We start from the raw sequence: 20,332 nt of genomic DNA, 5'->3' as shown, positions 1-20,332 counted from the left end.
GATGCTTATCCTGCATGTTCAACGGTAACAGTAGTCAATTTACCGTCCACAATAGTAGTCTTGAATTGTTCAGGAACAGGAACTTCCTTGAAATCACTATCTTCAGCATCTGTCTCGGGTACAAGGACATTCAAAGCGGTTGACTTTGCAGACAAGATTTCAACGCCCAAACACTCCTTTGATAAATAGATCTCACCACTATCACACTTGTCAACAGCAATGGTAGGAACCACCTTAAACACCTGAAGAGCAAACGATTTGGAGTTGACGATATCGACAGTAGAGACAGTAGAATCAACAGCAATGCCACACTTGGTACAAGAATCCATGGTCACTGCATTCACCTTACCCTTAATGCGAATAGTTGAATTCTTGCAGTTGAAGATATAAACAGCTTGATTGATGGCGGTTTCCTCAATCACTACTTGATGATTTCCCTCGTGATTTTCCACAACCCATTTGTTGGCTTCCAGGGATGTCTTGGCAGCTTTCTTGAGTGTATACTTATCAGGTTTGTTGGGAGTAGGAGGTCCTTGACGTTTGGGAGAAGTGGGAGCGGCAACAGTAGAGCTTGTACGGAGACTGGGGTTCTTGTGCGTCATTTCACTCTTGTCAACTTTACGGAGACCAGCTGTAACGCTAGTGCCCTTGTTGATTTCGGCAAACACAGCAGCTGCGCCTGTGGGTTGTTGAGCAGGCTTGTTGTCGTCTTCAATGACCATGGGTGGTGGTGGAGGTGGTGGTGGAGGAGGACCGCCAGCAGAAGGGGCGGGAGGAGCAGCGGGAGGAGCAGCAGCGTCAGAGGCAGCAGGGGCAGCAGGAGCAGCAGATGCGCCAGCATTGGATGGCGATTTTCCAATGAAAGCATCGGGCTTATCACCCTTGGGGTTCCAAGGCAAACCAGTTGGGAAGTTTTCCTTGACATAGACAGCTAAATCCTCGAGGAATGCCAAGAAGGACTGGCACCATGCAACATGCTTGGGTTCCCTAATTGATAGCCTTAATAACATATCACAGTCAATTGGATCAACATGGTCTTACTTTTCCTTCCATTCCTTCACAACACGGTTAGAGTAGAATTGAGCAGCGTCTTTCATATCGCGAATAAAAGGCACAGGTGTAGGTTCCTGCAACAAAATCCATCAGCATACCACACACACACACACACTCTCTCTCTCTTACGTCTCTGCTCATTACTTACACAAGTAAACCAACCCAAAGCAGGAATACCTTCAGCAACAGTGCTCAAATTGTTGAATAAAGGACTAGGACGATTGGCATCCTTGATCTCGATGATGCTGGCCAAAGCCTTTTGAATAGGCTCGAGAAGTTTCATGAATGTAGCAGAGCCCATCTCAGGCTTTTGAGCCAAGGCTGAAATATAGAGAATATCCCGTTCAGCAGCAACAGCTTGCTTTACAAGAATAGCCTACCCAACGAGTCAGTGTACACTTCTAATCACGATAGTTACTTGCTTACCTGCTCGGCAATAGGGCCACCCAGCTCTTGAGACAAACTGAAATACTTTTCGAGAGAAGGGTTAACAGCAGCATCGTGTTTCTCGACGAGAGCAGGCGTTTCTGATGTGGATGAAGGAGCAGCAGCAGCACCAGCACCAGCGCCAACAGTCTTGGGTGAAGAAGGCGAGTTGGCAGCGACAGCAGAAGCGGAGGAAGAAGACATGGCCAAATCCTCTAAACGTGTTGTAGCAACTTCGAGTCGTTTGATGAGGTTGGCGAGTGAGTGGAATTCAGACATTTTTCTCTGCGGATAGGTGAAGAGAGAAAAAGAAAATGAGAAAAAAGCAATCTACATGTGGATTATAGGGTTGTTTAATTATCGGAAGGCTAATTGCAAATGTTGTGCTGCTTCAAATGACATCAACATCAATAAGCGTTCCTATAAGAAACGAATCATGCAATTTTAAATGCGCGCCAATGCGTTTTGGTCATTCATCCTATGCGTACTAGAGGGCAAGATCATATTCTCTTGGCCTAAAAAATGCCATCTGTACAGTGTCGTTTGCCTTGTCTACTGGGCCATCCTAGCTTCCCAGTAGCAGTAATCAAATATGCTTTATTTAATATAAATGTACCGCAGATTTCATTCTTGTGGGGTGCTATCGTAGTATCAGATTTCGAATGTACAAAACGCTTTTTAATGTCGATTTTTTAATCATTTAGAATCGAGTCTCTAATATTAATGCTAGAGCTCTGAAAACAACTGTTCGTATGGCAAATTTTCGCGAGAAAAAACGATGGTGCAATTGAATTTTAGATTAAATGGGATGTTGCTGAGAAATAGAGGATTTTGAGTAATGAGCTCCATATAAGAGCATGTTAATTACGTGTGATTACGAATCATTGATCGATGAACCAGATGTTGGGAAACGTTGTAGCAAAAACCGCTTGATGATATCTTTTCTCGCTGTGGTTGGCGAAGGTTTGAAGCTGTGTTGCTCATCTCAGCGGGTTGCTTTTTTGAGCCCCATGTTAACGCTACAGACTTCATATCACAACGATTATATGCCTGCTTTGATGGGTTGTTAAACATATGGTCAGATTTTTAGTCGCTACATTGGTTGCCAAATGTTTACGCGAGGAAAGTATATAGTAATCGATGTACAAAAGAAAAGTATTTAGACGCTATCCGTTGTTCCACTCCCAACTCAACCTGGGCTCGCCATTAATTACATTTTGTTCCACTCTATTTTGTCTACAAAATGAGGCCCTGTTTGGCCATCTACAATGCTTCGTTTCAAATTTCGAACTGTCAGCTCCCACATTGAAGTTTTTTTTTGCCATAGCAAAAATACGTTTTCCCTTAATACCAGCAGCACAGAACCGTCCATGTGATGAACATGTCTATCTATGAAATAAATTCAGGGCGTTGTATGACTCATGCTGGCACACAAAAAGGATTTTATATGCGCCACTGTAGCAAACGTTAGATTTGAGCAATTGATTTTGGGCAATTTGGCTGGAGCTGACGTTTTCAATAGTATAAGTCCGTGAAACGATTTAAACCCAATTTCACTGCAATCTCCTGGTGTCGAACCTTGTATTACAGAAATTGTAGGTATCATGAGTCTCTAATCGCTCGGCTTTGATACAAAATTTTGTTATATGCTTCCCCAATTGTGCTTACAGTGACTCAGCCTTCCAGTTTTAGCCATTTCCCCTTAAATATGAAGGTTTAACATTGTGCATAGACTTTATTAAGTCTAGTTTTACGGCTAGATATGGCATTTATGTTGTGGTCAGCCATGAAAAATATCCTGTTAACCTGATAGACATCTCGTACAATCTGAGCGAGTTGTTAGATTCAAATTTGCATAATAGCATGAAGGCGCAAGTCTTAAATTTACGGTAATCGATCGCGCATTTCAAAAAGATAGATTTGAGCCTTAGAATTAGAATAAAAGCATCTGTCACTTAGAAACTAAGTTCCGTACAGTGCAGAACGTCTGGGTCATCAGACAGAAGTATAATTTTCTTCTTCTTTAGGAACTAAACCTCGTACGCCTTATTTTTAGGTCGAATTCTGTTCAAATCTAGTCATTTTCAAGCATGAATAACTCATGCCACAAAGCGTTTTGAGCGCTTGGAATAGCACCAGACACCTCCTCTTGGCCACGCTTTACTTCCTGATGCTCTACCTCAATTTTTTTGGGTCGCTACAAATTTATGAAAATCATCGTTTTTCCATGAGTATTAGCAAGGGAAAATTGATGAAAATCAAATGATCGCGTTTTTCACCCCAAAAATGAGGACTTTTTCTATGATACATATTAGATCAAATTGATCGTAAAGACAGAATACAACATTGGAAACTCTTTCTATGAGAATTGCGTATGCTCAATTTTGACATAATCACAGAGAACCTGTTTTCATGTTTTTGGAAATTGCTCATTATTTTTGGTCTGAAAGCTGAAAGTAACTAGCGCCATTCGATGTGGCTTCTTTAGTCCTCTAGAAATGTATTAGAAAGTTGGGTGTGGCAACGACAGCTTTCATAGTCAAATTTAGCAAAAATATTCGAAGGATGTGATATCAAGTCAAGTTTGAACACGAAAATACCCCCACTGCACAATTTCAAGTTAAATTACCGCAACTACGGCTGCTGCGGTACAATACTGAAACTAAATTTACAGGCGGTGACGTCGGATAGGGTGCCCTCTCATTATTCCATAAACCCGTTTTTTTTCCCTTTTTGCAAAACGCGTTCAGCATCAAACCATGGTCGTTTTGAAAACTGTTTGATTGATAGTAACACTCTAGCTTTTGATAGCTCTGTCTTGTACCGTTGGAAGAGCTTGATACTGCTTCTTTGAAGTGGAATATGCTAGGTACCATGCGATAACGAGCACTGAAAGGCGTAGAATTAACACTAATTGAATTTGTTTATTAGGCTTTGATAATTCTTTTTGTTTGTTTGACGTGGATGCTGCTGCTGCCATTGCTTCTCTGCTATCTCTGCTGTCTTCTTGTTTGGTTTATCATGTCTGGTGGTTGCTTCTTTGGTCTTTGTTTGGTCTCTGGTGTCGTTCATTCTTTGATTTTTCTATGGTGCTAGTGTTGTTGCCGCTAATCTGGTCTTTCCTGGTCTACTATGTTTGGTGCATGCTTGTTCTCTGGTCTGTCTTCAGTGATTGCCTATACTCGTATGGTCTATCTGTAGCTGTGGTAAGTGGTAAGTATCTTCTTTCTTCTGGTCGCAATGATATAAAACTTCTTTGAACGCTTATATTATTGCTTCCTTTCTCGTGATAATGCATTCATGATGCTTGCCTTGTTGCGCTTTTTTCTTCTTTTTTCTTTTGCTGGTGGTGCTTCCTCTGTGGCTTCACATGAAATAACATTAGTCATTATGTTATATTGCAAACTCATAATGCCACTGTTGCTTTTGCAATTGTGCGTATTTGTGCTATGTTGCTTTACATCCGACTATTACTGCCATGCACGATGCTCAAGTATGCATTTTTGTTGCAACAACAACGAGCTCTTTTAAACATCTTTGATGTTGCATTTATGATATTCCTTTCTTTGACCCACTTCGTGTGAGTATCCTTTTTTTTGTTTACATACTACTATACTCCTATAGTAATATGTTCTTTTCTTCTTTCGTTTATTATTATTATGTTTCTTTTGAAGCATATCTTTTTTTGCGTTGTGTGGATGTGCCTATCCCTGAAGCTCAACAAGACTTTATCCGAGGCTAGGAGGTAGATAGGCTGCCTTCACTTGGTTATCGCTACTTACTTTAGTGATGATTGAGGGTCTCAATGCCTGAATTTAAAGCTAGGTGGTGTAAGTAAGGCATGCTCTAGCACCTGAGGGAAATTTGATGATAGTAACAGCTATATTGCTATATAGCGGCGCTTAAATTTTTGCCTCACATCAAAACAGAGGGAAACCCTCGCAAATTTTTTTTAGGTCAGCGGAGTTTTCAAGCAATCTGATTGGCTAAGAGGTTGAAACAACGAAGGTCTACAACTAGTTGATTTCATATTGAATTGTCATTAAAACTGTTTCGTTTTTGTAATAAAAGGCTATCCAAATAGTTTAAATTTATATTCTTCTTTATTCAAAAATATGATAAGGTGGAAGCATTTAATCTAGCATCTATTGCACAGTTTTATGCAATGGATATTCTTTATAAATTCATTATATGAGGAAATTCATATAGGTGCTACTACAGCAGTACACTAGGTACCAGGTCCTCCCAAAGCCATATGCCTTGCTAAACATACCGGTACAACGTTTTTGATTGATTCCCAACATGTTTCAATTTCATGGGTTGCTACTTTTTATCCCATATCACTTCTGAATGTATACAAAGTTTTCCAATTTCGTTGTTGTTTATGCCATCCAACAAAATCAAGTTTTGAAATATTGTCCCTAGAATTCTGAAAGTAGCATTCTTTTACAGCAAAAAATTGTGAGAAAACAGACAATGTAACTAGAATTTAGCTTGGATGGGTTATTGCTGATGACTGATGAGAAACTGATAATTGCAAGTTATTACAAGTAGTTGCTCAATGGATGCAATGTTGAAAAGCGTTATATGAAAAAAAAACGATACTTCTTGAATAATCAGTCTTGTTGCAAATTTACTCTCGATACTCCAAGAAAAACAGTTTGGCATCATGTTCCTGAATCAGATCTGTAGACTACTTAAAAACTTTGGGCGTCTGTTTCGTCGGCAATTTTGCGGCAAAGTGTCAACGTTCTGTTGCAATGTTGTTCCAAATGGCATGCTCCTTTCAAGGGTGTTTATACTTTCTGTAATTTGATATGCCAATTCTCGTGCTCATTTTTGCTATAGATTTAGCTGCCCATCACTAGATAGGCCGGTAGCAATTGCAACACCACTGCCAGATCAGCCCCAGAAAACCAGTGCCAGTGTATGACTTTGGCCTGACGACAAACCACAAATAATTTCAAAATAAATCCCTCAAAAATCATCGCAAACTATAAAATTACATACCGTTATGAAGTCGACAACTGGCACCGCATGCGTCGCAAAGTATGATTCATCTCTTTTAGCATATACCTTAAACCTGCAAAAGGTTACATCTCCAGGCATAGCTTTACATGCCAATCTCACTATTATAACCACATTACTATTTCAGATGGCGCATCAAATGCGCATTTTAGCAGTAAACACGGCAACGATCCCTTGACAAATCAACCAGAATACGATCTGCTGCAGTCATGGACATCACATTGATTATACCACTCTTCCAAATGAGGCGGGCTTGAAAGCATAAACGGTAATCAATGTCCAAATGAGCATCTGCATTGGGATTGCCAACATGATTTCCGAAATAGCAAATACGGAACCACCTGTCAAATTTTGGAGTTGCTATCGCAATAACTAACTAGTCGGCATGTCAAAGCGGGCAAGCTACTAGGCATTTACTTCACCTCCCTATGAGTTCATTCTCTGGAGCATGTCTCGCATTATGTTTTGAACCTGGGCATACACATCCCTGCAGTCACAATTTTAAGACTTTTAAACATGATATCATCTTGCCCCAGTTGGTTACATTCTTCTTTTTTTCTATTCTTCTCCATTAGTATCTCAAAAACTACGAAAAAACCGGGGTAACAAAGATGGCAGATAACGACGAACAGCTTCAAACCAACACCTATGTTTGGAGCCAAAGCAATGATCAAGTAACCATCTCCTTCTTGGTTCCTGAAACAGCGAAAGCAAAGGATTTGGATATTACCATTGAAAGACAATATCTGAAAGCAGGCATTAAAGGAGAGGAACCTGTCATCCAGGTAAACCGATCAACATTTAATATAAATAATCCGTCATTAAACACTTGCACTATTTTGTAGGCTAAATTGTTCCAACCTATCAATCATTTCGAATCATTATGGCAGCTCGAAAAGAACAGTATGTCACCCTTTTCATCGCTTACAGCCTCTCCTAGTCTCTCAGTTGCATCATCTTATGCATTCATGTCATCACCCAACCACTCGCCCAACTCCTCCATGATCCTGCCATCAGCCGCTGATACTGGCATGTCGGAAATGTCAGATCTGCTCGCTGCTGCACAGTCCAACAACTCACCTACCATGTCCGAAGACAGCATCTCACAGCCTAATTCACCTACGTTACTTCATACCCCACCTTCGATCGCTACCCCACCTCATCTCAAGAAACCCAAATATAGAATTCTGACCATTCATCTGGAGAAAGAAGACGATATTGCCGAGTGGGCTGTTCCCATTGCGGGACCACATCAAAAGACAAACACAATGGATGTCACTTCATCTTATTTATTGGGTCAATGGTTTGAAGTGCGCATGGGCGATCTTGTGGTAAGTTAATGTATGTTGGATGAGATGTACCGTGTGGTGTTGATGTTGTTGCTGGCATTTGTTAGAAAGCGCTCGAGTATTTTGAATCAGCTGCCGAAAGAGGCCATACTCTGTCAATGATCAAAGCAGCAGGATTGTACGAAACCAACAAGGAAACCACCATTGCAAAGAAGATCCCCGAAAAAGACAGCAAAAAGGCATTTGAATGGTACAAGCGTGCAGCGGATTGTGAGGAGCAACCATTTGGCAGAGAGCTCAGCAATGGCCCTGATCCATTAGCATGCTATATTGTGGGTACATCTTATGGAAGTGGACTGCCCGAGGCAGATGTGGAGAAAGACTACCAAAGCGCATTGTACTATTACAACCGTTGCATGACCATCACAGCACCTCGTATTGATATCGACTTTTCCCTGCTGGATCTGGAACATATCCCCAAGAGCAAATTGCGCAACCATGCACCCCATACTCGCGATGAGCGTTATTTCTGTAGCTCAGCCTTCCAAACAGGTCTCATCTATTTATACGGCTCACAGCCTGAAGGCGAACAAATGCACTCTACTACATTGGTCGAGGTTGATCCGGATCTTGCAGTCAGATATTGGAAGGAGGCTGCCATGCTGGGCCATGCTCAAGCATGTTTCAACATTGGCATTTTGTATGCAAATGGTATGGGCATCGAGCAAGACATTTGGACAGCAGGCAAATGGTTTGGCAGAGCGATGAAACTGGACACAACTGGCAATCTGGTCGTCCCTGAAGGCGTCCGCATCATTGACTGGGATTTGACCAAAGAGCAACAAGAGGAACAAGAGGAGCAAGAAAAGAAGACGGTTACCAGTGACAAGAAAAAGAAGAGAAAGAGAAGAGTCAAGCGTACAAACAAGACCAAGCAAAGAGGAGATATTGTGGGTGCCATTGTGGCGTTAGGATCTGTTATTGCGGTGGCTAGTATCGCATGGTATTTGTATTCAAGAGGAAAGAAGAGTCACCGTTAAATCCAAAATAAAGTTGTGTAAACATCCGATTTCGCTTTTTTTTTTTTTTTTTTTTCCTTTCTTTCACTTTTTCCCCCTTCCAAGCAGAATGCGCCAACAATCCTTTGGTCAAGGGTCAAATCACAATGTTATATTAGCACTAGCACCCGCTGAGAAGCATCTATACAGCAATTCCGATTCAGGGACAAGTGATAGTTTGAATAGCAGCAGCAGCTGTAGCTCAAACGTGCCTGAAAAGACTCATTGGGTATGTCACAAAGATGTGCTTAAATCAACATCCCATTACTTTGATGCAGTCTTCAACAGCCAATTTCAGGAAGCTGAAGCGTCCATTGTTTTCTTGCCAAGAGGCATATTTACATCGACAGTGCTGGATGACGTACTTTACTACATGTACACAAAATCAATAAAAGAATCGGGTGATCGGAATATGGAGAAGTTGGAGCAGCTCGAATCAGTCTACCTGGCAGCAGATTATCTTGGAATAGAAGGCCTTTGCTCCGCCATCAAAGATCATATTATCCAATTGACACATGGTCTAGTATGTTACTGTAACAGTTGTACCGAATTGGTCCCCCAGCTACTCTCCTTTACCGGCTCACATCAACAAAACGACCCTTATCTGAACCAAATCACACATGCCATCTTGCGATTGCTAGATCAAGATCCAGAAAAGACACTCCCTAGCTACTGGTCCAGCGACTCGATGGCTGCTTTGTTTACCGAAACAGAGTCTCTGCATGACTACTTGGAATCAAGGTTATTGAATCATGTCAACAGGAATAATGCCATTGAAACACTACATGGTTGCTTCTTAGCCAAGGATCGGGTATCAGCCAAAAACGCCGATGTAAGATGTACACTAGAGAAGATACAAAAAATGGGATCAACATTGCTGGCAGATCACTTTGACTTTTATTGCACAAAGTATCCCAAACTGCTGTCGTGCGTTGATGGCATCACCTATTCTTTCGAATTCCTGGACTACTTGATGTCTTGCATCCTGGAGGAAATGAACGACATGAACGCATGCTCCTTGTACAAGGGTATTGTCAAATCGCTCATGTGCAGAGACACCGTTCAGCGTACACCGCTTGTCAAGGATATACTGCAATCAGCAAAATCAAAAACAATAAGATACATTGCCAAACACTTGGCTCAAATAAAGCAACTGGATACAATTGACAAGAATGTGATAGAACAGCTCGCACAAGGTAGATATACAAATCAAATCATAAGACATGCCTCTGTATACAAACAAATTTCACTTTAGACTTGGTTGTACCAGCGAATACTCTATTAGTACAGAATCATAAACCTGGTAATTACACTACTACGAAAACACCGCTGCCACCTCCACAATCACCGCCTGTGTCATCTAAACAAAGAAAGGGCGCTTCCTGGAATATGAAATTTCGCTCACGACTATGTACCATGGTCTTTGGACAAGCCGCACTCCATTTCAAGGTGGGCCAGCGTGTACAGCTACTGAATAAACCAGTTTTGACTATGGGTACCATCCTATATGTGGGAAAAGTGGAAAACAGACCTGGTCATTTCTTGGGTGTCGAGTTGGACAGAAGTGGTGAGTTTATCACACACATTGCAATGCATTATATTGTGTTACTAATATTGTTTCTCCTATAAAAGTTGGTTCCAATGATGGCTCTATTGATGGTAAGCGTTATTTCAGCACTTTAACTAATAGAGGTATATTTGTTAAACAATCTGAAGTTGCGCTTCTTTGAGCCAAAGGTCTCTCTCCTCTCATTTTCCACATCATATATACCACATTCATTTAATACAACATCTATCATATCTATATATTTACCTTATGTATTACCACTATCATATGTACAATAAACTATCCTCCAAGTATGCAGTAGACTTGAGCCTCTCTCTTATCTTCTACTCGAGGCACTATTCCTGAGAATATAATGCAACGAACCTCGAATGACTCGTCTGAGAATGTCACTGCAATGTACGAATTGAGCCAAAAGATCATCATCATCAACAGTTGTACGATAAGAAATTGTTACTTGCGTCGTAATATTTACTACATATGCTACTTAAGGCAGAAGCTCATATACAATGTTTTAAGGAGCATTTGATCGACAAGTTATTACCATACAGCATCGTGTAAGACTTGAAGCGCTAGTATCGCATGCAGTATCACAGATGATACAGTGTCATATTCAATAGAAGAGTGCTTTCATGTCTTGACAGAATCTGATCCTGATTCTAGTAGTTTGAATGCCTCAAATCCCTAGAAGTGAATATCCACTGTAAGAATACTCGACATCCTATTCGTAAGGTTAAGACTTAATATGATGATGCATTCTCAAATAAGTTTAAATTGGGGTCTTTATTGTTGCTGCTGTCTTTGTTGCTGCTCTTGCTGATGTGGCAACAAGTAAGCTTGCCAGTCGTCAGCTTCCATGCTGCTCGGTATCCCCCAAAATGGATTATCCGGACGATAACGAAAGAGAGCTGAAGGGTCATTCTGATAGATGAAATTGACATTGTTGCTATTATTGATCCAGCCATTTGGAATCGAGTTGTCAGTATTGGTAGCCGGTATAGCTGCTGTATTTGTTGCAGTAGGTATCACGTTTCCGTAATTATAAGGAAAGGAGAAATCTGAGTAATCGAATAATGCAGTGGAAGGCGCAGATGATGTTGTGTTACTATGGTTGAGTGATGCGTTGTTGTTTGCATTCAGAGGTGAAACCTCTTTGTAGCAAGCTTGGGGTTGGGGTTGATTGGAAGTAGTTGCTATGCCTTGCTGTACTTGATCCACTCCAAATCCAAACTGTCGAATGGAATAAGCATCCACTTTACTCGGCTGCTGCTGGTATTGTTGCTGCGTCGTAGCATTGATAATTGACGATTCGTTTTGTTTGTTGGACTCGTCATCTACACAATACATGTGTCAGTTATCGTAAAATAGCGTGTTATGCGTATCCAAACATACCATGTAGATTAAAATTAGGCTGTGTGGGTGTATACAGTTGACTAAGCCAATCCTCATCCCACGCCGGTGCTGTGACATTACCGATGGAAGGCTTCTTGTCCTTTGCAGATCCGCTGCTGCTGCTGTTATGATCAAACCACTGATCTTGCAAGCTGCTTGCGACGGTTTCGTTGGCATCTGGAACCGATGTGTGTTGGTGAGCAGGCGAATCTGGAGTATGATCGTCAGGCTTAGAGTATGGGTCACCCACTCTTTCCAAGCCCTCAGAATCGACTGCGCTTTTCTTGATATTGACCATAGCCACAAATTCAGGATCATTCACAAAGATGGGACTCAATGCAATCACTTTTTTGAGAATGTTGCTCATATTCATTGTCATGGGCGATAGCAAGCACAGTTTGTCGACCACAGCCAACGCACGCACCAGATTCGACTTGGCCACATCAGAGACGATGGAGTCAGGGTTGGAAGAGTTGTAAATGTGAATCAAAGCTGCTGTAAACAGCGGATATAGCGCAAACCCCCATGAGACCATCAAAAAGTCCCTATAGTGCATGCTTTCTGACACCTCTACAATACGAATAGCAGCGCTAGTGCAAATGGTCAACGAGCTTCTTGACGACATTCTTGAGTTCTTGTTGTTGTGCGGCTCCTTTTCAATAAAAGGTCGATGTAGTAGGATTAGCAGCGTGCAATAAGACATGCAAATCAGGCCCGACATAGATAGTAGAGGGTGGTGTTCTTTGGACTGCATTGTTCTCTCGCCAGCGGATGATATCTCTAGTAGGGGTGGCAGTGCTGCTCTCCATTTCGACAGTTGGTCATCCAAATAAGCAACCATAGCATCACTTCCGTACTGTGCGCTGTGCTTTTTGGCTTTTGGCGTGTAGAGGCACTGCAATATCCGGCCCAGTATCTCTGATAGCTTGAGCAACTGCACAAATGGCTGATACATGGGTATCGAGCTGTCGTTTGCTTTCTCTGCAATGTGCTTGTCCAGCGACGGGAATCGTGGAAGATGCTGATCTGTTTCCGTCATTGTGTCCATTACTTCATCCAAATTCACATTTTCGGATGGATGCAATTCATCGCAATCTTCGTCGAATACTGTCAATGGACGGCCTGTCCCTGCGGAAAACCAACGATCCAGCACGTAGCCTACTAATGTGTCAACAAATGGAGCTATGCTTGCCAATCCCCAGCTTACCTGATGCCCACACCATTCTTCTTGTTTGCTTTTCTTGCTCGGAAATAGTCCATCCTTCGGTTGATCTGTTCAGCCCTATATCCTGACTCTGTAGTGCAATCATTAGAATCCATATCATACCATTTTTTGTTGGCCTACAATACCATCCTCACAGCCTGAAAGTTTTTCGTACAATGTTAGACGTGCTGGATAAAAAAAAATCAATATTTTTACACCTACGATGCAGTTGAGAAGCCATCCAGACGTCCAGCTTTCCACATTGGCAGAGTGATTATGCGCAATGAGAATGGCTTGAATAGTGGACAAACGCGGGTTGTATCTCCCCTTGACAAAGATGATCAAATTTTGAAATAGCTTCTCTGAAAAGTTGTGAGGAAACACCCATTCTCTACCATTGTCTAGTCGCTGCCAGTCGTTGAATTTGATGCAATTGTTCACGTATCTCACTGATGCACCATAGATGGCATTCAGCAAGGTTGCTGCGGGAAAGGTTGCCCTGATGCCCCGGTACTCTTCGAGAAAGGCTGTTTTATTGATGACGGGCAGCAGCGGATGTATGTATGCAAAGTACCTGCATAAGAACGATTAGAGATGCTGTGATCCGTGGTTGCCATATGGTACATACACTTTCAATAGCCTATCACTGAGGCTTCGATCTATACCAGCAACTTTGAATATCCAGTCATCTATGTTCATGATGGCGTCGCGCGATTTGATCACACCCAAACTGAGCAGCTCTCGGATCTGTTCCTTTCGCTTGTCATCAAACGATTCAATTCGTTTCATGTGGAAGTAGTCGCTATTTTTACTATGCTGGATATCAATGCCATACGATGACAGGTTGTTCTTCTTGAATTCCTCGAATTTATCGGTATTGATGATATGTGACATGCTGTAGCCACTGTAAAATCGACCTTCTGATGTCAGATGTGTGCTCTTGAGTCTGTCAAGCAACCATCTCGTATTTCGCTCTGTAATGCTTGTCTTGTCGTTGTTGGTCTTTGTCTTTTTACCCACATGCTGATCCTCCATCTCGTTTGCGGCATCACCACACGTTGCTGGACGCTTTGACGTGGAGGAATCACTCGAGGCAATGGCTGAAGATGAAATGCCGTCAATCAGCCCTTCAATACGCTTCAATCTATTTTCCAATAGTCCAATGTATCTGCCGTATACTTTTAGTTTGAATCAATCATTGGATATATTCTCAAACTCACCCTCGAGGAGGACCCCTCTTTTTTAAGCTTTAATTGTAGTAACTGTGAATCAAATTGAAAGCTTGCACCAGCAACTTACATACCTTGTATTATAAGTACACCCTTTCTCGTAGGCAATGCAATTCTTGCATGTTCTGGCACCCTCGGCCGTTTGGCATTTGATCTTTTTGCGTCTGCATTCATCACTACAAATTGTGTTAGAGGGGAAATTGTCAAAGCATGGGAAGCTGTAGCTTTTAGAGATTACATACCAGGCTCTATTGTTTCGTCGCTTCTCAGGTGTTTTCTCTTGTCCAGCAGATCCGCCAAACGGTGCAATGGGTGTGTATCGCATTCCTGGTACTGGCGAAACGGGTGAAGATGTGCTGCTCGGGTAGATAGGAGTATCTCGTTGCCCTGAAGGTGGATGAGGTTGTTGTTGAGGGGCTCGTCCCTGGAAAGATCCCCATGGTGTAGACATTGCTTCAAAAAAAGTTGTTTTTATCCGTTAGAGAGCAATGAAATGCAATGAAAAAGTAAGAAATGAGAAGCTGGATGCAGAAGATAATGTTTTTTTTTGCTGTTGTAAAATGCCGTTTATCTCGGTCCATATTTAAGCGAAAAGAGTGTATTGGCTAGCTGGGTTCGCCACATTCAAAGATATAATGTCAAGTGTTGGAGACCTCAAGTAACACATGAGAAATACACAGATCGAATTGATATTGTACCTTGTTCCCAGGTCAAGGAATCAGAGAGCTTGCCTTGCAAATGTTCTCGTACGATAAATAGCTATGGTTGCGAACGCAAAAAACTAATTGATATTGATATAGAGGCCAGTCTATACGGTAGTCCGAATTCAATGCGCAGAAGCCTCATAAACTAATCAGCTGTTATGTTTGAAAACCAATATTACTACTTGCATTATATAAATCATTGGGTGAGAGATACTTTACGTATGTTTATAAAAGTCTTCTGCTGTGCCCCACGTCCGTTTCAATGAAACAACTCATATACATGCAGACAAGAAGCCATCATTACTTCTTAATACTCAAACCTATGCAAAGCACAGCAAAATTTGGGCGCATTTCGGCTGTATTTTCTCACGTTAAAAGCCGTTTCAGACCGCCAGAATAGTACCAAACAGTTGCTCTCGACCAGCACTTGCTTACTGCTGCCTTTACTCAACTTTTCTGGAATCTCAAAAACACGGCCAAAAAGCATGAGGCACCCCTCATGCTTTTCATCAAAAATCAAACGATCGCGTTTTTTACCACAAAACTGAAGACTTTTACTATAGCATGTATTAATTCAAAACGTTTCTATTGATCCAACGCAGCCCCTGAAGCCACTTTTGTGGCACGTTGATATGCAAATTCTCGACATTTTGGCCAAACACCTCATTTTACATTTTTTAAAAATTGTTCAATAAGTTTATCAATATTACTTCTTATAAATGGCACCATTAGAAGTGTCTTAAAAAGTACTCCAAGAAAGCTTAAGGAGGGATACAATGACCATCACAATTTACATAGTCGAACCTAGCAAAATAGATCGACCAAGTCGAAAATCAAAGGAAAGTTCCTATTTCGAGTAAAAGAAATGCACGAAGATTCAATTGAGTTTCCGCTGCTGGTGCTTGCTAGCAAACATATGCCATGGCTCATTGTGAACGTAATTGATGCTGTTGGAAGTAGGTATGAATAGGATCACAAATTAGACGATTCGATAACCTATCTAATTGTGTTGTGTTTTGGATATGCTGCACGCTTCATATTTGATCAATTTAATGGGTATCTATATAGGAAGTCCAGCAATACCAAATGTGAAATGTCGCTCTGAACAAAGTCGCGTATGATACTTTAAATGGACATCTTGACATCCATCAATCCCATGAGTCCTTGTCTAGATGATATCAGATACGTGCAAATGAATGATTGGGACAAAAGAATATGGTTACATCCAGCATTCACGTCTCTTCCAGCATGAAATACCTGCAAGAAACAGCTTGCATTAGGCTAGGAACTGGTTTCAGACGTATGTTCTGAATTAATGATACACACATGCCAAACTGAATTTTGATTAATTTGCTTTGCACACAGGCGATTAGAGGTATTTCGTTTATTAAAAGCAATAATAATTGAAATATTTAAAATATTTACATATTAACAGTGTCTTGAAATCAATGCAGTGTATTGTAGATTTACTTCTTCAATTCAGTACCGGGCTTGGTGGTATCCTTGTCATCGCTGGATTGAGTGGCGAATCCCTTAGCAGTAGCTTCCTTGGCAGCATCGAGGTTCTTGTCGCCGAAACTTTGGGCCTTGGCGGGAACAGAGCCCTTACCGGTATCGAGACCTTCATGGGAGGCCATGGATTGAATGTTTTGGGCATCAGCTTTAGTAATAGGAGTGTTGGACATTTTGATTTGTAGTTTTTATGTTATGAATATAAGATGAGTCTTGTAAGCATCTGTCAAATTCAACCTTTATATACATTTTCTCAAGCGGATTCACTTTTGTAAAGTAATCATTCTGACGTAAATGCAAATCACTTTGAAATACATCACATAGGTTTGGTTATGCATAGGAAAACTTCGCTGGTGTTTTTCCCCCCATACACTACGCTAATAAAAAAAAAAAAAAAAAAAAAAACCACGCCAGCCATTTTTCATTATGACGTTATCTTCTGCAAGCATCTACGCAAATCCACGTAAAATGTCAAACCAGAACCATGCTCAATGTGCATTTGCAGGGATCTATCCACGAATGCAAACATAACCAAGCGTATTCATTCTGCTAGATGGTTTTCACGCAATTTAGATGGTTGGTCAAGACGGTGGTGTATTGCTGTAACTGATTCTTCCAAACCGCAATAAACATGTTATTGATTTTTTTTTAAAACTGATTTCGAACTTTGACGCTAAATTAATCCACTGAAGCACAAGAGAGAAAGAGATGACATAAGAGACATTCCATAAACTTCTTTATTACAGAAAACCCCAAATTAGGCAAATAAACTTCTACAACAAACTCGGTAAATACAACTGTTGGCTTGACTGGTGCTGCTGTTTATTCGCGAAAGATGAAAGGCGAGTAGCCATTTGCTATTTTCAGTGACATATAGACATGATGGATGGATATTTTACATGACAACGTTGGGGAAAAGGGGCAGGGCTCTATTCTGTTTTTCTAGCTTTAGATGTATGGCCTTGATCGTCTTGATCTTCCTCGGTGGAATCTCTATTTCTTTTCACATGGGTTGCAAAACTAGGAGGCAAAGGGATATCCAATTCGTCATAGCCCGCTCCACCAGCTGGCACACTCTCGTTATTGTCGATGATGGTAGGCTTGTTGCTGATATTGTTGGCGGCCAAGATAGATGCTGTGCTGTTATAATTCACCGTCTTTCTGGGTCCATACAATGCTTGCCATTGCTGATGTGAAATCAGTTCAATTCGGCTGGCCTCTTTTGTAATGCCATAGCCAGCACCTTCATTTTGACGCGAGCAGCCAGGGAGAAAGCTTTGCACTAAACTCAAACCGAGCATGCCAGTTTTCACTAAAGGAATCTTGGTTTCATCCTTCAATATAATCCAAGCACTGTTGTCGTTGATCCATGACACTGCAAATGGTACCAAGGAGGGATATAATAGCTCGATAGCAGCATTGGTCAGTCCAGCAGGGATGTTGTGGAGGTAAAATCGATTGGGGTAGGTAATCATCTCCATGGCCTCTTCTCCTTTGAGGTTGATGTATGGAATGTCGCTACGCATCAAGTAGATGCGACCATAGTAGGGTACAATCGCTTTATCCATGAATATACTGTTCTTACTGGCAATTTCTTCGTCGGAATCATCTGAATCTGATGCGCTGACTTCTCCTTCTTCCTCCTCCTCTTCATTTTCCTTTGTATTGTCAGAGGCTACTTTTGAGGCGGATTCTGCTGATGATGTGGATGTTGAAGATTCAACAGACGAGGAGGATACACTAGTATTTGTGCTGCTTATAGAGTCATTTCTCTTCCTCTTGTCGCCAACTTGTGTATCGGGTTTCTCTGCTTTAGGCACAAGTTAGCTCAACACGGTATAGCACGCAAGTGGATCACTTTACCCTTCTTTTCGTGAATAAAGCAAATGAACGCCAGATAAATGACACCTGTCATGTAAGCATCGTAGCCAGCCTCATGCTCCACATCGTTTCCAGTGCCTGTGTATCTATCGAACCCCTCTGCCATCACTGTGCATATGTGAATACATGCATACTCCACTTACAGACTCTGTCTCGCTTACCAACATCTTGCCCCGCTTCTTTCAATTCCTCGTACACTGTGTTGAATAATGATCCCAAAACTGAAGTGTTGAAACAATTCTAGGATAAACAGAAACTTGAGCTTGACTCCCCTCCCCCTTTTTGTTTTAGTGTTCCAAGCAGAGGATGGCAGCTTACCTTTAATGAAGGGTGATATTCTGCCAAATACTTGGTATCTACAATGTTTGGCCACATGCTGTTTGCCACCTTTTTGAATTCGTCGATTGTCTGAGGTAAGTACTGCCAAAATTGATCTACAGTATGGAAGATGTCAAAGGCGGCATTGTGTGCTACAACAGGACACTTTGCTTTGCGAATCAACTCAATGACAGCACGAAAATTTAATTTGGGCGACTGTAACAAACAAATAAGCAATGGCATTCATTCAAGGTAAGATAGATACTTACATTGGCTGCTTTCTTTCGCTTGTCCTCTTCCTTGAGTCGAGAAATCTGCAGATGTTTACTGTCTCTTTGTGTTGCTTGCAAGAATCCATTGTATTTGCTGTCCTGAATCTCTTGGTATATTAATTTCTTGTAAAAGTTGCTGTTAACTTGAATGATCAGAGGCTGCTCTGTGTTGCCTTGAAGCCATTTACTGATTGAATTTCTATTGTATTCCAAGAAGCCTCTTCCGGACTTGTTCAAATCAGATTCTAACAAGGCAAGAGAATAAGTAGATGTTGATATATGTGTGTGTGTGTGTGTGTGTGTGTGTCTACGCATATACCTTTGATCATGGCTCGTCGATTCACTACATTGGTGCCTTGATTTGATTGAAACATGGAGCCTTCTTCGGTGTAGTTGTAGAATGGAATGCCTTCCTCGATCAATTTATTGAAATCAAACTTGTTTTGTCTCAAAAAGGCCAAACTGCTAGGTGTTGCTGAGAATACACGTCGACTTTGGACTTCGTGGGTGTCTGCGCCAAATATGTAAAAGTTGAAGGGTTTGGCAATGTAGTTGCCGTTGGATGGGTCTCGTTTGAAGGCACATACACCGTACTGAATGACCGTAAACTCTTGCACACAACGCTTGAGCTTGGAGTATCTGGTTGAGATTTCATCTGCATGTTGAAACTGGATATCAGGTGTGGAAAGACCTTTATGGATATTAGCAAAGAATAAAGCGCTCATGTGGTCTCATCTATACCTGTGAATTCTGTATCAATTGCGATAAAATCTGCCTCGGTCATGGCTTCCTCAATGAGGGGTAAGTTCTCTTCAAACTCTTTTCGCAAGACTTCCATTGCTAATGACAAAGTACAATGCTTTTTGAAAGTTTTGAGACAGAACGATGCTCTCTTTTTATAAGTGTGCAGCTGTTTCCCTGAAAAGTACTGCTTTTCGTGGCTCGCTTAAGCCTTTTGAGTAGCACAACCATTGGACCCACCTGCTTTATTTCCAGTAGACATGCATGAAATTGATTTGATCCCATACAAATTGGCCGTGTGAGCTTTGCCAATGTAGGAATGCTTGTTGCATGTTTATTGCGTTTGTTTCTTAGCTTTATAGCTCAAGATGGCCATCATGTCGCTTTTTTTCTCGGAGACATTTTGTATTGCTGATTGCAGTCGTATATAAATGATGCTCATCCAAGGCTTTATAAACAAAACGACTCTTGACATAAAAGCAAGGTAGAGCATGCCCTTATCATTCAGTCGTCGGGAACCCTTGAAAACAAAGTAATAGCGTGGTATATCTTGCCCACATGCAAATTAAGAATCCAACTCACTGAAACATTGTCAGAAACCACATACAATGAATTGGTCTTTTTATTTTCCTCTTTTCTTTCTTTTCACTATTTCTCCTTT

The 20,332-nt window shown here is 41.3% G+C and overlaps 6 protein-coding genes across 6 annotated transcripts; 2 read left to right on the top strand and 4 right to left on the bottom strand.

Annotated features, from left to right (window-relative positions):
• Positions 1–5: 5 nt before the first annotated feature.
• Positions 6–1,758, bottom strand: ndk1_2 (nucleoside diphosphate kinase Ndk1; the record flags this gene model as incomplete). Its single annotated transcript, XM_064824334.1, has 4 exons — positions 6–987; positions 1,042–1,127; positions 1,202–1,429; positions 1,480–1,758. 4 exons carry the CDS (start codon positions 1,756–1,758, stop codon positions 6–8), a joined length of 1,575 nt encoding a protein of 524 aa, XP_064677270.1.
• A 5,360-nt stretch (positions 1,759–7,118) lies between these two features.
• ATC70_005034 (uncharacterized protein) lies at positions 7,119–8,836 on the top strand (the record flags this gene model as incomplete). The annotated part of the gene is made up of 3 exons (XM_064824333.1): positions 7,119–7,292; positions 7,353–7,838; positions 7,904–8,836. 3 exons carry the CDS (start codon positions 7,119–7,121, stop codon positions 8,834–8,836), a joined length of 1,593 nt encoding a protein of 530 aa, XP_064677269.1.
• Positions 8,837–8,924: 88 nt separating this feature from the next.
• On the top strand, positions 8,925–10,584 carry ATC70_005033 (uncharacterized protein; the record flags this gene model as incomplete). The annotated part of the gene is made up of 3 exons (XM_064824332.1): positions 8,925–10,050; positions 10,110–10,421; positions 10,487–10,584. 3 exons carry the CDS (start codon positions 8,925–8,927, stop codon positions 10,582–10,584), a joined length of 1,536 nt encoding a protein of 511 aa, XP_064677268.1.
• A 617-nt stretch (positions 10,585–11,201) lies between these two features.
• ATC70_005032 (uncharacterized protein) lies at positions 11,202–14,694 on the bottom strand (the record flags this gene model as incomplete). The annotated part of the gene is made up of 8 exons (XM_064824331.1): positions 11,202–11,752; positions 11,811–12,968; positions 13,018–13,105; positions 13,161–13,172; positions 13,237–13,588; positions 13,643–14,182; positions 14,318–14,419; positions 14,486–14,694. 8 exons carry the CDS (start codon positions 14,692–14,694, stop codon positions 11,202–11,204), a joined length of 3,012 nt encoding a protein of 1,003 aa, XP_064677267.1.
• Positions 14,695–16,413: 1,719 nt separating this feature from the next.
• TPK2_4 (cAMP-dependent protein kinase catalytic subunit) lies at positions 16,414–16,632 on the bottom strand (the record flags this gene model as incomplete). The annotated part of the gene is made up of 1 exon (XM_064824330.1): positions 16,414–16,632. One exon carries the CDS (start codon positions 16,630–16,632, stop codon positions 16,414–16,416), a length of 219 nt encoding a protein of 72 aa, XP_064677266.1.
• Positions 16,633–17,388: 756 nt separating this feature from the next.
• On the bottom strand, positions 17,389–19,768 carry ATC70_005030 (uncharacterized protein; the record flags this gene model as incomplete). Its single annotated transcript, XM_064824329.1, has 7 exons — positions 17,389–18,269; positions 18,323–18,448; positions 18,502–18,580; positions 18,659–18,874; positions 18,928–19,175; positions 19,250–19,621; positions 19,672–19,768. 7 exons carry the CDS (start codon positions 19,766–19,768, stop codon positions 17,389–17,391), a joined length of 2,019 nt encoding a protein of 672 aa, XP_064677265.1.
• Between the last annotated feature and the right edge of the window lie 564 nt (positions 19,769–20,332).

This window comes from Mucor velutinosus (assembly GCF_035048745.1).
Source record: "Mucor velutinosus strain NIH1002 chromosome Unknown tig00001542, whole genome shotgun sequence".
Taxonomy (NCBI): domain Eukaryota; kingdom Fungi; phylum Mucoromycota; class Mucoromycetes; order Mucorales; family Mucoraceae; genus Mucor; species Mucor velutinosus.
This window is presented reverse-complemented; position numbering and strand designations above follow the sequence as displayed.